The sequence below is a fragment of the Nesoenas mayeri genome (assembly GCF_963082525.1).
Source record: "Nesoenas mayeri genome assembly, chromosome: 22".
NCBI lineage: Eukaryota > Metazoa > Chordata > Aves > Columbiformes > Columbidae > Nesoenas > Nesoenas mayeri.
The window spans coordinates 4,352,038-4,365,375 of NC_137572.1; the positions used below are offsets into that span (position 1 = coordinate 4,352,038).

General features: G+C 58.4%; 1 protein-coding gene across 1 annotated transcript; it reads right to left on the reverse strand.

Annotated features, from left to right (window-relative positions):
• Positions 1-1,318: 1,318 nt before the first annotated feature.
• Positions 1,319-10,641, reverse strand: ADAMTS15 (ADAM metallopeptidase with thrombospondin type 1 motif 15; the record flags this gene model as incomplete). Its single annotated transcript, XM_080357893.1, has 8 exons — positions 1,319-2,488; positions 2,908-3,083; positions 3,368-3,549; positions 3,653-3,830; positions 4,478-4,761; positions 5,165-5,332; positions 5,626-5,758; positions 9,724-10,641. The coding sequence occupies 8 exons, from the start codon at positions 10,639-10,641 to the stop codon at positions 1,708-1,710; spliced, it is 2,820 nt and encodes a 939-aa protein (XP_080214019.1). The 3' UTR covers positions 1,319-1,707.
• Between the last annotated feature and the right edge of the window lie 2,697 nt (positions 10,642-13,338).

Here is a 13,338-nt window from a genome sequence, read left to right on the forward strand (position 1 = left end):
CAGGGAAAAACCCTCCAAAAATGGGTGATACGTTCATGGGAATGGAGACCTGGAAGGGATTTCCAAGAACATTAAATCCCGTCCCCTGCAGAGCGACCGCAACATCTGCTCTTGGCTCTGTCGAGCAGCGCGGAGACCCAAAATACTCCTGTGTTTGAAAAGGCATGACATAAATCCAGGGAGGTTGGATCTACATTGTAGATGAGGTTCTTGGGACGTGGTGGACTTGGCAGCGCTGAGTTAATGGTTGGACTTGATGATTTTAAAGGTCTTTTCCAACTGGTCCCAGCTCATAGATTAAGAGGCACCTTCGTCAGTGGAAAAGCAAAACAAAGTGAAGTGGTCCCTGATGGGAAGATCTGAGCAAGAGATTCAAATGATGCATTAAAGGCTCGTTGGGAAGAGCAAAACAGCCTCTGACCACAACGATGCTACAGAACCATCTGAGGTACCAAAAAAACCCTTGCATGGAACCTCACGGGGGGAAAACTGGCTGTAGACGCTCTGGGTAGCGAGTGGCTCAGTCTTTTCTGTGCACACCTGACCCTGCTGAGCCCCTTTGCCCGGGAAAACCCCAGACCCGAATTCATCTTCTGCTCCTGCAGCTCAAAAGCGACGCTGGGGATGCCGCCCCAGCTCTGCAAGAGCTCAGCTCGGGATATCTCAAAAATAACCCAACATGGCCCAAAGATCGAAGGGCAGGGGGCGGTGGGATGCCTGGGCATGCCATACTGGTCCCATTAAGCAGCGAGCACCATTTCCACAGCAAATTCATGTACCGGCGACCGGCGGGGCTGCGCCTGACCCCGCCGTGGTACTACAGTACAGTTGCTTGTTGCTTTTTGGTTTTGGAAATCCCTTTTTAGCCCTGAAAAATGTCAGGCGGGTTTACAACCTGCCCTGCACCGGGGAGTAAAGGAGCATCTTGGATGCTCACACAGCCCCATCCCAAAGCACCATAGGGAAACCTCAGCCAGGTGAGAGCCCGCTGGGAATAACGCCATCCCCACGACACAAGGTTTACATCCACAGGGGAGGAAGGAGGTTAAAAACAATTACAGAGTTAAGCACCATAAAAAAACAATCTACACTGGTCAGGTCATAAACATGAGGAGAAAATGAAAATAAAGCCGCCACCCTCCAGCCCGGTTTAGTGATGCTGCTGGCGCTCTCCGGGCTGCAAAGTCATCGGCCAGCGAGTCCTGGAGGCACCAGGACCAACAGCTCATCGCGCCGGTCTATGGACAGTATCATTTGCATTGGTAAATCCTTTTGTTTGGTCCCATTTTGCACGAGTTTGGGGGTTCAGGATGGGAGGAGGTAGGTTTGGCCCTGGGAAGACAGGAGAGGCTTCGACTGTGCAATTTTGGGGCATCTCCCCGCCTGTCCTGGGATCCATCCAGCGATCCTCCTCGTTCCCATCCGTCCCCCATCCATTTCCAGCCTCCACCAGTGGGTTTTTGCATCGTTGGGCAGCTTCGAGGTAGACGTTCGTTCCCGCTCTGTCTCCGAGCGACCTGGTCGATAAAATCCCTCTCTCCAGGGTGAGTGGGGTGTGCGTGCTCCGTCCCTACACCCAGCTCCCTTTTTTTAATATTTTTTCCTATTTTTTCTTTCATTTTTTTTTCCCCATTCGATATGTGCTATGGACATCTCCCCCTCTCCCACCCCCTGCCTGCATCCAGCCAGAGGAACCGCCAAACCCCTTCAGCACGGCCTCAAGGTGCAAAAATCCAACTCCTGCGGCTTCCTCCGAAAATTGCAACTCTCCCGGGGCAGCGAGCGCCCGGCCGGCACCGCGCACTTCAGCGCCCGCCTCTTAAAACCGCGGCCGCAGCTTTTGGAGCACGGGGACCACGGTCCGGCTTCCCAGGCCGGGCAGGGCTCCCCGCACAGCCGCACGTCGGCCGGGCGCTGCGCGGCGTCGCACTCGGCGGCCGGGTGGCCGTGGGAGTCGCGACAAGCCACCGAGCGCTTCTGCAAGCCGTCCCCGCAGGTGACGGAACAAGCCTCCCAGCCGCCCGCCGCCCACTTGTAGGAGGGACGCTTGTAGCTCGGCCGCCCGCCGTCCAAGCGGTTGGACAGGCTGAGGACGCTGTTGTTGAGGTCCGGTGGGGTCTTGCCCTCCTTCTTGTAGGAGGATTTGTCCTCCTTGCTCTCCTTGGGGAGGTAGAAGGAGTAGCGTACGCGGGGAGGGGTCATCTTCCCCACGGAGAGCACCTCCAAAGTCAAGGGTTCCTGGATGGGTTTGAAGGCTTGGAGGCTCTCGACGGCGGTGCCGGTGCCACTGTAGCGCAGGACGCTGCCCTTCACCATCAGGTCCCTCTCCACGGCCGAGACGATGAAGTGGCCGTTCAGCAGGTACTTGCCCTGCCCGTTCTTCAGCGCCAGGTAGTTGTCGTCGCTGATCAGCCCTTTGTAGCCGCGCTGCCTGATGTCAATGTTGGAGGCGCCGGCGGGGATGACCACCACAAAGTTGTAGCCGTGCCTGGAAGAAAAGAGTGGGCAAGGGGAGGCCATCAGGAAAGGGGACATCCCACTACGACGTGTCCTCAGCCCACAGCTCTGCAGCTACAGCCCTGAGATCTTCCCACCTTCCTCCCCGTGAAGATCGTTTGGAGTCTCCTCCCTACACTGAGTTTCATCTACCAGCTTTGAGAAGAAGCTTCAGCTCTGGCTCAGCGATATGGATGTACCAGAAATAATTCCATCAGCAGAAGCTGATAGAACATTAACTGTGTCCTGCTTCTCCTTCAGAGCTGGCCCAGGTCTCCAGACAGTGATGTACACCAGCACCAGGAGAGTTTGCTCATTTGGCCCCATCACCATCTCCACGGCCTTCCTGCACCCACCCCAAAAAAGCAGAGCTGGGAGATGGAGGAGCACACGTGGTCCCCCAACACTTACATGGGTTTGGTGAACAAGCCCGAGACCTTCTTGCAGCTCTTGTTGTCTCCTCCACACACGCTGCATTTGTCGAACTTCTTCTTGGAGCCCAGCTTCCCGTCGCAGCCCGCCTTGATGCATTTGCCCTGGACGCAGACCGAGGTGGAGTCTGGGGAGCAAGGGGTGCCGTCCACAACCTGCACAACAGTGAGCACCATAATCATCATCCTCTATTCCAGGACTATGGGAATAACCCACAGGCCCTTTACAAACCTGGAGGAAAACCCTCCACAGCCCTGGAGTAAATACGTGGACACGTACAGGCTGATTGCCACCAGCCTCGTGGATTCCCGTCCTCTACAACCTCACCTCCCACCAGGCAAGGAAAATGAATTAATTTCCAAGTGCTCTGGAGTCATCCTAGAGCCCGAACGCTGACCCTGAGGAGCCCGAACGCTGACCTTAAGGATCCCTCACCCACCTTGGGTGCCAGCACGTAGAAGTAGCCGGTGCCGTTGGCCCGGCAGATGAGTTTGCACTTATCCCGGGGCGAGACACCCGAGTACTTGGGGACCCAGGAGACGGAGGCGGTGAGGCGGTTGGTGCTGTGGCTGTAGCCATTGAAAGCCTCACACTGCTCCTCGCGGAAGCTCTTCCCTGGTACTGGAAAAAAAGTATAAATAAAATAGAAAATGAGGATGTGCATGAGATTAGGGACCAGCCCGGTGCTGGTTTTATAGGGTTGTTATAGGTCCGTGCACCTCACCTGCAGCAGAGCAGGGCTCCAGGTTGCAGGAGCGGTACTTGAGGCGGACGCCCTCGCAGTAGGAGCCGCCGTTGGCGGGGACGGGGTTGGTGCACTCCCGCTTGGCCAGCTGCACGCCACCGCCGCAGCTCCGCGAGCACTGCCCGTAGGGCGCCCACTTGGCCCAGCCGCCGTCCACCTGCGGGGATGCGATGGGGTGAGAGCATGGGATCATGAAACGGTTTGGGCTGAAGGGACCTTCCCAGCTCCCCAGTGCCCCCCCTGCCATGAGCAGGGACATCTTCACCAGCTCAGGTTGCCCAGAGCCCCGTCCAGCCTGGCCTGGGATGTCTCAGGGATGGTTCATCCACCACCTCTCTGGCCAACCTGGGCCAGGCTCTCACCACCCTCCATGTAAAAATTCCTTCCTCATGTCCAGCCTGAATTTCCCCTCTTTTATTTTAAAACCATCACCCCTTGTCCTATGGCCACAGGCCTTCCTAAAAAGTCTGTCTGCTGCATCCCCTTCACCTCCAGCTTTTCGCCAAAGTTCGCTTTCTTAGTGCACTAACTTTATTTTCATCTCCTAACTGAAGTTTTACACAACTACATCTGTGAAAACAAAACTATTGCCATAACACTCCAGACTCGAAGCCACCTCTGCACAAGCAAAACCTCTGCCTGGTGCTGACGGAGCAGAGCAGCATCATCCCTCCTCGAGGAATATTTGATACCCAAGGGGTCTCCATCTCTTTTCACATGGGGAAGCTCAGCTGGCACTGATACCAAAACCTCGCTGTGACCCGCGCGGGACGGTGTTTTGGGGCTGACGGCGCAGGTACTCACCCTGTACTTACTGATGTTATGCCTCTCCACGCAGGAACCCTTCAGGCAGAAGCGCCCGTCGCCGCAGCCGGTGCCGTCGGCCCAAGGGAAGTGCCGGGTCTGGCAGACAATCTGCCCGCGCGCTTTGCCGGTGCACCAGAGCTTGGCGCAGTACTGCATGTAGGGGCAGGGCTTGGAGCCCACCCCGAAAGCCAGCTCGCATTGCTGGTTCAGGCTGTAGCTGCTCCCCGGCAGGTCTTCGGGCAGCGAGATGGGTTTGGCTGGCTGGTCCAGCAAGCAGTCTCCTGTGGGGATGGGGATGGGGGCGTCAATGGGGCGCTTGGGGGTGTAGGGACCAGCGTGGGGAGGGAGGGCATCGCCGCGGGGAGGTGAGGGGTGGTGATTTGGACAAAGCTGTCCCACTCCCAGAGGGACCCAGTGCTACCAACCCAGTGATGCCTTTGAGGTTGGAGCATCCCCGACCCAAGTGACTGCATCCCTTGGTGATGTGGGGTGGAGCCGTCCCCCGCAGATGTCACCCCAGCAGGAGCCTGCCTGATGCAGAAAAGCTGCCCAACTCCCCGCTTCCTTCTAATTTTTGTTTGCAGAGTGGGGAGAAGAGTTGTTCTATAGCCCATCCAGGTACCCAACCATGGGGACGGATCCCGCTCCCGCAGGTAAGAGGGCAGGGGGTACAGGAGGGCTCACCGTGGCCGCTGTCGAGGAAGTCGGTGATGATGGCAGCACTGCAGGCTGACCAGGGGTTGGCGCGGTCAATCTGGATGAGGGTAGGGGACATCATGTGGTTGGTCTTCAGCCGGCCGAAGACCTCCTCACAGGCCTTTACGTTGTCGTGGGGCATGTTGAAAACATGGCCTGGGCGGCGGGGGATGAAGAAGGAACAGTGTGAATAACCTCAGCTTATTGCAGTGGGGGAAACTGAGGCACAGAGCAGGGGGGACCCTTGCAAGGGTTGCAATGGCTGTGTACAGCTCAGGGGAAGGACGGTGCTCGGACCACACGCTGGCAGGACCAGCACACACAAGCCACCCTGCCAGCAGCATCCCTGTTCTGGCTGCTTCATGCGTGGCCATTGGTGGAAAGGGAGGACAAAGGAAAAGAACACAGACAGCTCCTGGTTTTCCTCCAGAGAGGATGGGGAGCCTTACCCAGCTCATGGGCGGTGGTGAAAGCCGAGGGCAGCCCGTCGTCCTCGATGACGGAGCAGCTGCGCTTGGGGTCACACATGGTGCCCACGTCCGCCATCCCCAGCGTGTCACAGGTGGTGGCACCGCACAGGTCCTGCAGGACATGGGGACAAGGGGTTAGGACCATCTTGGGCATCGTGGTTCCCCATTCCCACCCTGGTACCCCATGGGGAGATGCTGGGGTAAGGAAACCTCACCCTGACCTGGACCAGGCTGCAGATGTGTTTGCATCTGGCACCAGGGATGCTTTTTGTGTAGAGCATCCTCCCGTGCCTCCAGCAACAGCCTTTCCCACCCAGGTGTCTCCTCCAGCCACCGTTTCAGCCCAGAGGAGTCAGATCTGGCTCCGTTTTTGACTGTGAGCTCAAGGACCAGACCCTAATGGGTGGACTGGGAGGCACCCAGCCTTGGGCTCACAGTTGAGCCATTTCTCAACCTCGTTTCTCAACACCTTCCTAGCAGCAAGAAGCCCCTGGAGCAGGTCCAGAGGTTCCCAAGGCTCCTGTCTCTCCAAGACACTTTGCAGCCATCCCTTGAGGAGAAACCAAGCCCAGTTGATGGAAGGAGGAACCACCCCCAGCACAAGTACTACTGAACCCCATGTGGATGGAGCCAGGGCAGAGGACATGAAAGGTCATCTTGTAGGTGGATCTGCCCATCTTTGGGTTCCAAAGGTGCTCGTGCAAATAAAAAGTCCTTGTTTGAAGAGGCACCACCACTGCAGCCTGGTGATAGCCTTGTCCTCGGATGCCGCCTTCCCCTTTTGGGGTGTCTCAGTGGCTTGGGAGGGCTGGAGCATCGTCCCCACCCCTCGGTGCCATCCCAGCCGGGCCGGGAGCTGCAGGAGAGACCATGCAGGGAGCACAGAGCAGCTTTCCACGTGAAAAGAAGACGTAAGGGACTCGCCGGGTGCTCCCATGCTATAAATAAGCGTGATTCATGCTCAGCGCTCACCCGGCCAAAGCGCCTGGGTTGCTCGAAATCTCGTACGAGCGGCTCTGCCAACATTTCCAGCGAGGTTTCCAAGATGAAGGCATTCCCGCTCAGGCAGGTTCGGCCGTGGGTAAATAACAGTCCCGACAACTCCGGAGAGCCCCAGCCAGGGCTGAGATGGCTTTAACAGGAGACCTGTTGCTACAAAGTCTGGAGACACAGACAAGACCTTGATCTCCGGAGAAATGAGGCAGAGAAATGCTTGGGTCTGGTGGAAAACCTCGTCACACAACCGGGCTCAGCTCTCTGCAATGATTTTCCTTGTCGGCTGGAACGCTGCCACATCCCTGATCCAATTGATGCTGGCAGGGACAAGTAGGTGACAACCCCACATCCGTGGTGGCAGGGCCACCACCGGCAAGTATAGAGTGACTAAATGGGGCTGGCAAGCCCGGGCACAGGGTCCCCTGTCCCAGAATGCCACCAGCACCATCGCCACGCTGAGCTAACCCAGGGATGCAGCTTGCCCAAGCCTCGTGCTCTCCCCTGTGGCAGTCGCAGGGTTTTGGGGGTGAAGATGGGGTGCAGGGGGGGATGACACAGCATCATTGGGACGAGGTGGCCGCAGTTCCCCACTCTTTGAAGAGACACAGTTTCCTCACTGGCGCGGCGAGTTTTTGGCCCCCAGCCCAACACCTGCACTGACACACTGACCCACTTCTTGCTCTGAACCTCGCCTGCGAGGATACACCAACGAGCGGCTCTTAACGAGGTCTTTCCCTAAGCCCAGCATCCCTGGGCTCTAATGAGGGGTCCTGACCCCCGCAAAACCACCTCCTGCTGCTTTGCCAGGGGTCCAGCCCGCTCAGGAGGGGAGGCAACACAAGGATGGAGCTACGGAGGGGAGAAGAGAGAAGTGCAAGGGGCTGAAGGTGGGAAAGCAGCATGCAAAGGGCCAGCTCTGCCTTTGCACAGTGTGCTCACCGTCACCAACGTCCCCTCTGCCAGCCCAAATAAAGGGAGGATGCCCGGTGCCCCTCACATCATGCCAAGGAACCTGCTTGATGCACCATTGGGGCTCTCCTGCCAGCCTGACCTTCATCCACGGGCACTTCTTCAACCCCTCGTGAACTTCTTGAGATGTTCTGAAGGTCAGCTGGAGAGGATCCTTGTGACTATTGCATTAATTCACCTACTCAGGGGCCAGGTCAGACGCACTCTCCCAACTGTGGAGGCTTCCCACGTGTGTCCAGAGCCACTCCAAAAAGCTGAGCCTTGGCTTTCCCAATTCCCCCGTGGCATCTGCTGCACACAAGGCTGCAGCCAGATGTTCCTTGGTGCGACGTCCCTTTGGTTTTCCAGCAGGCCAAAGATGTTCAGCAAACCTTTGCTGGTGGGATGTCAAGGTTCAGGATGGGTGGGATGATTGGCCAAGCCCTTTGCCGTGGTGTGTGACGTGACTTCCAAGAGCGCAGCTGGAGGCTGGATGCTCTGCAGGACCCTCCGACAAGCACCGGCTCTGATAGGAAGGTGAAGGTCCCATGGTTGAGGTTCCCAGCAGATCTGCACCCACCGGCTGAGCGGGACCGAGCTTTCCAAAGGCAAATCCGCAATCCAGCACAACCGGTATCATGAGGGAGCAAAATCGAGTGGGAGGGGACAGCCCTGTTCATCAGCAGCTCCTTGACACAACTGGAAACTGCCTATCAACGGCGCTTGAGATGAAATTTAAGTCGGGGGCTTATGTAACAGCTTTTTGGCAGGGGGATAAGCTCCAAGGTGTCAGGGGACCACAGATGGATGCACTCAAGGCAGGCAGATGTCTCCTCCATCGTGTGCCTTTGCACCGAGCTCACTCTGGGGATTTCAGGAATGGATGGTTTAGCAACGTGTTAAAAAAACGCAGCCCAGCCGAGATCCACAGCTTTCAAATCGCTGGGACCGAATCCATCCCACGTGCGGCTCCGGTGACCTCACCGGGTTTCCACCAGAGATGGAGCTGGCTCGTCCCCACAGGTTTCCTCCTCTTTGCAGCCACGAGCTGCTCCAGCCGGCTGGGGTTCAACCCTCCCTGTGCTCCAGCAGGATTTACAGCTGGATTTAGGACACAGCCCTTTCTCAGGGCAGGGGGGACAAGGACAATGGGTGGGACAAGGTCTCACACGTCCTGCACAGCATCGTTCCTGCTCCAGGACACATCAGCCAGCGCTGACCCCAGGCTCGGGGCAGCTGAAGTGAGCTGGACGCTTTATCCTTCCCACCCACGAGTGCCTGACCTGGAAAGACGTTTTGGGAACAGCCTCCCTGCTGTTGAAGGGAGTTCCCAACCTGTCCCTAACGCAAAGACATCTGGGCAGGGATGGGGGAAGGAAAAGACACAAGTGGGTAAAACGTGACAGTCCTCTTCGAGCTGGGCTGGTCCTTCTCCTCCCAAATTAGCCATTTGGGGGTGCAGTGCAGGCTGTGACACTCCAACGCTCAGATGGGGAAGAGGAGCATTTGGGGGGAGGCTCTGGGAGCGGTGTCACCACTTCGATGTCACCCAGGTTATCAGGGTGGGGGGTGCAGAGCTCATCCTGGCACAGGAATCGGCTCCTCTCCCACCGCAGGGATGCAGCCAGTGGCGGGGGGGACCCTGGCCTCCCCCCACTAAATAAGAGCTGCAAGCGCTGGCTGTATCTCCGGTGCTTTTCTTCCAGCCCTGAACCGGGTCCACGCAGAGCAGCCAGCGCACGGAGGAGAGGTCCAGGTTCTCAGGAGGACCATGAGTCAGAGGAAACAGGGAGAGGTTTTCACTTGGCAGGTGGTACCGTGAGCTGTTCCCAGCCGGGGAGGGGGAAGCGGGGGCCATGCTCCTCCTCTTCTGGGCTTGGACCCCACGTTTTGGGGTGCCAGAAACACCAGGCACTGGCCACTGAGGCTCCTGCCAGCAGGCGGGGGATGGAGATGCAGATTTCTAACCACGGGGACAACCTGCCTTGGCTCACCCACCCGCTGAGCTGCTGGCCAAAACCTACCCCCCCAGCTCCCTCCAGAGGTGGAGTGCAGGTGGCAAGAGACCTGAGCACAGTGCAGGGCTCCTTGAAATTAGGGACAGCCCCTCTGGGTCACCCCCCCAGCACCCACCTGCTTGGTGAAGAGGATGGCGGTGTCCCAGTACTCGGGGTGCTTGTCGCTGACCTTGTTCCATTTCTTCTGCCAGGCGCAGAAGTTGCGGAGGGTGAGGGCGGCATTGCTGGTGACTTTGGGCCCTTTGTCATCCTGCCCGATGAGGAGGAACTTGACCACGGAGATCTGGATGGGGTTACGGATGCTGGGGTGCTTGTAGAGGCGGGCGGCCGTGGCCATCAGGGTGAGCAGGTAATGCTGGAGGTCGTCCCCATGGAACTTCACCATTGACTCGTCGGCCACCACCAAGGTCTCCACGTAACGCGGCACCGAGGCGAAGCGCTTGGCTCGACCCCCTTTCCCCCCGCCGCGTCCCCGATATTTGTCCAGCGCCTGCAGCACCCCGGGGGTGAGCCCGGAGCCCACGGCACAGCGGGATGCTCCGGTCCCCACGGGGTGAGCGGGGCTGCGGCGCTGCAGGCGATGGGTTCCACCGGCCCCCCCAGCCAACGGGCTGATGACATATTCAGCCCCCCGGTAGCCAAAAGCCCCCCGGAGCCCCCCGCAAAGGCTGAGGGCGGCGAAGGACTCCCGATCGCCGTTGACATCCCCGGAATAAAAACAGTGGCGGAGACCAGGGAGGGAGCGGGCGGCCCCGGGAGCGACCCCCAGGTATTGCGTGGCGAAGGCGGGGGCGATGAAATGGGCGTCGGGGGTGAGGTGGAGGTAAAAATCCTCCCCGAAAGCCGAGAGCTGGAAAACCACCGCTTGCTCTCCCCGGGGGGGCTCGGCGGGACCTCGGCGGTAGTAAGGCCGCCCGTTGATGTCGGGGTCCAGGCGGAGGGGGGTGACCAGGTCGGTGTCCGCCGGGGCCCCCCCCGAGGGCAAGCTCAGCCCCGGGGCGCCCAGCAGCAGCAGCGGCAGCAGCGGCAGCATCGTCCTGGCAGCCTCACGCCGGCGGCATCGGTGTGGGGGGGGATGAAGGGGGGGGAAAAAGCAGCAGCCGGCCCCCCCCTTCCTCCCTCCCTCCCTCCCTCCCTCCCTCCTCCTCCTCTTCCCAAAACCCGGCGGGGGCTGGAGGGGAGCGGAGCGGCCGTGCGAGCCGCCTGCCCCGCCGCTACCTGCCTTGTGGGGCGCTTCGGGTTTATATACGGCGTTGGGGGGGGGGGCGTGTGGAGCGGGAAGGGGGGGCAGCGGGGCGCGGTTTGGCCCCGCAACAGCCACTCCGGTGCGGGGGGCCGGGAGTGGAGCGGAGCGGGGCCGGGAGAACCGCGCTCCGCCCGGGGCTGCCGCCGCCTCCCCGGGCCGGGAGGGACGGGACCGCGGTGGGGGGGTGCGGGATGGCAGCGGGGGGACGCTCTGCACTTGTATTCTTGCAGCGGGGAGAGGGAGGCTGCAGCCCGCCAGGGATGCTCCGGCCCCCCAGGGATGCTGCCGGGGTCCCGCTGGAAGGGAAGGGGGAGGATGAAGCTCTGTGGGTTCTGTTTGTGGCAGGGATGTGCAGTGAGGAGGAAAGGTCCTGTGCTCCGTGCTGGTCTTGGGGACAGTTCAGCAGACCTGCTGTTTGGCAGCTGAGCGTTTGGTTCTCCAGGAAGATATTATTCTGTTTGTCACTGCCCCGGTGAGTCCAGTGCTGAGATCGGGGCTGTGACCCTCCAGACCCACCACCCCAACGGCCCCAGCATCTCTGTCCCCAGACCAGGGCTACCTGGTGCTTTTCCCCCCAGGGAACCAGTTCTCAGTGCATTCCTCGCTACCCAACTCCAGCCCTGTTCGGTGGCTCTGACCGAGGGGCAAAGGAGCCATTTCCACTTCTCAGCTTCTCTGCACCCCCAGGGTCACCAAAGGGAGATTGGGTAAGGGTTAATACCCATCATGTCCCATATTCTGAGACCCCAGCACACACTGTATGGAATATACAGGTGTCTCCTCATGCCCACCAAACAGAACAGTATTTGGGATGGGGGAAGATGCTGGGATAGCTGATACCATTGGGAAGCCAAAGGATCTCATCATAGGTGTGATCTTTTTTAGAGCAGGACAGCTAAAAGGAGAGCGATGAAGACTCCTCAGTAACCATCTGTGGCTGAGGAATAGATTTATTGACAGCAATAAGCACTTTGACATCAGGATGGGCTGCCCAGGAACGTGCCAAATGGGTCTTTTTCCCCTGCAGATAAAAGGGTGGATGTTTCAGTCAATGCCCAGCTACCACCAAGCACGCAAGTGCCGTGTGTCCTCACAGCCCACACTCCTTCCCAGCTCTCCAACTTGGTTTAATGGTAAAATTAAGGCCTTCTCATAGCCAGGCTGGTTTTGATGTGATTTCAAGCATCAATAAAAGCTGCAAGCACAGCTTAAGAAATTGTGCATATACGAAATATAAGCCAAGACTGTTGCTTAAGAGCCCACAGGCTGCAGCCTGGTTGGTTTCGGTGCCAGCACGTCCCATGCCGTGGTTTGCTCAGTCGTGTGCCTTGCAGCTGAACTTGTGACCCAGAATAATCATCTGACTGCGCTGTGGGCTCAGTGAATCAGGGATTTTTGTCTGCGGGCCAAAGTGCAATGTGTCTGGGGATGCCGACAGGACCACAGAGAGAGAACGGACAGCATGGGGAGTGGAGGTACGAGGGGAAAAGGACACAGCCTTGAGTATCTCGAGGTGCTGGGAGGGAACTTCATCCCACAGAACCACCGTGTTCAACAGGACGAGCTTATCCCAGAGGCCACAGCAGCATCCAGGGTGGCACATGGTCCCAGAGGTGCCACCGCACAGCACCAGCATCCAGCTCAGCCCGTGGCTCCTGGGGACGTTTTGGGAGTGGAGCTTATTTTTGAAGCTGTGCCAGGTTCCTGATCAAGATGGGGAGGTTGTTGTGCTTCCTCCCATCCCCACCTCTGCTCTGTTTGGGTTTTGGATGGGAAAGGGAGCAGAATGAAGGTCCCTATGTGCACCATAAGAGCATCTCCGTTCCAGGTATCCCAGCCCCGAGGTCACCAAGCTAGGGTTAGTCATTGCTGCCTCAGGAACTCCAGCCCTACCACCTGGTAGATCTTCTCCAGCTGCAGGGGATGAGCCCAATTGAGGTGTCAGTACTTTACCTTCAGCCTGGAGAACAACTGATTGCCTCCTGCCAGGGAAGGGCAGGCAGAAAATGTGAGTGTTTTGGATCTGCCTGAGCCAAGAACTGCTCCATCCCACCAGACAAGGGGTTTTAGCTGGCCTCACTCCATCCCATGATGTTAATGGTGTGCCAGCATCTTTGGGGTTGAAGTGAAGGGTCCCACAGCCTCCCCTGTTCTCACTGTCTCTCTGAACAGGTGGGTGTCACCTATCCGAAGACAGAGCTTTGTTTGCAAGCCAAATCATCTCCTGCCTTCATTTTCCTGCCTGCGGGTGAGTAGAAAAGCTGCTGAGTACATGGAATATATATCGCCCTTAGGGCTTGCCCTTTACAGGCAGCTCTGGCACGTCTCGTAGCACTCCAGACAAGAAGGGAGGCATGTCTTTGTTTTATTTTCCCTTTAGCTCAAGGGCATGGTGTGATTTTTGCCAGTCCCTGTCACCAGAGAGGACCCAAACAAAGCCCTGGGGTTGTGGCATCTGCTCGAGGCGCTTCTATCTTTGCAGCA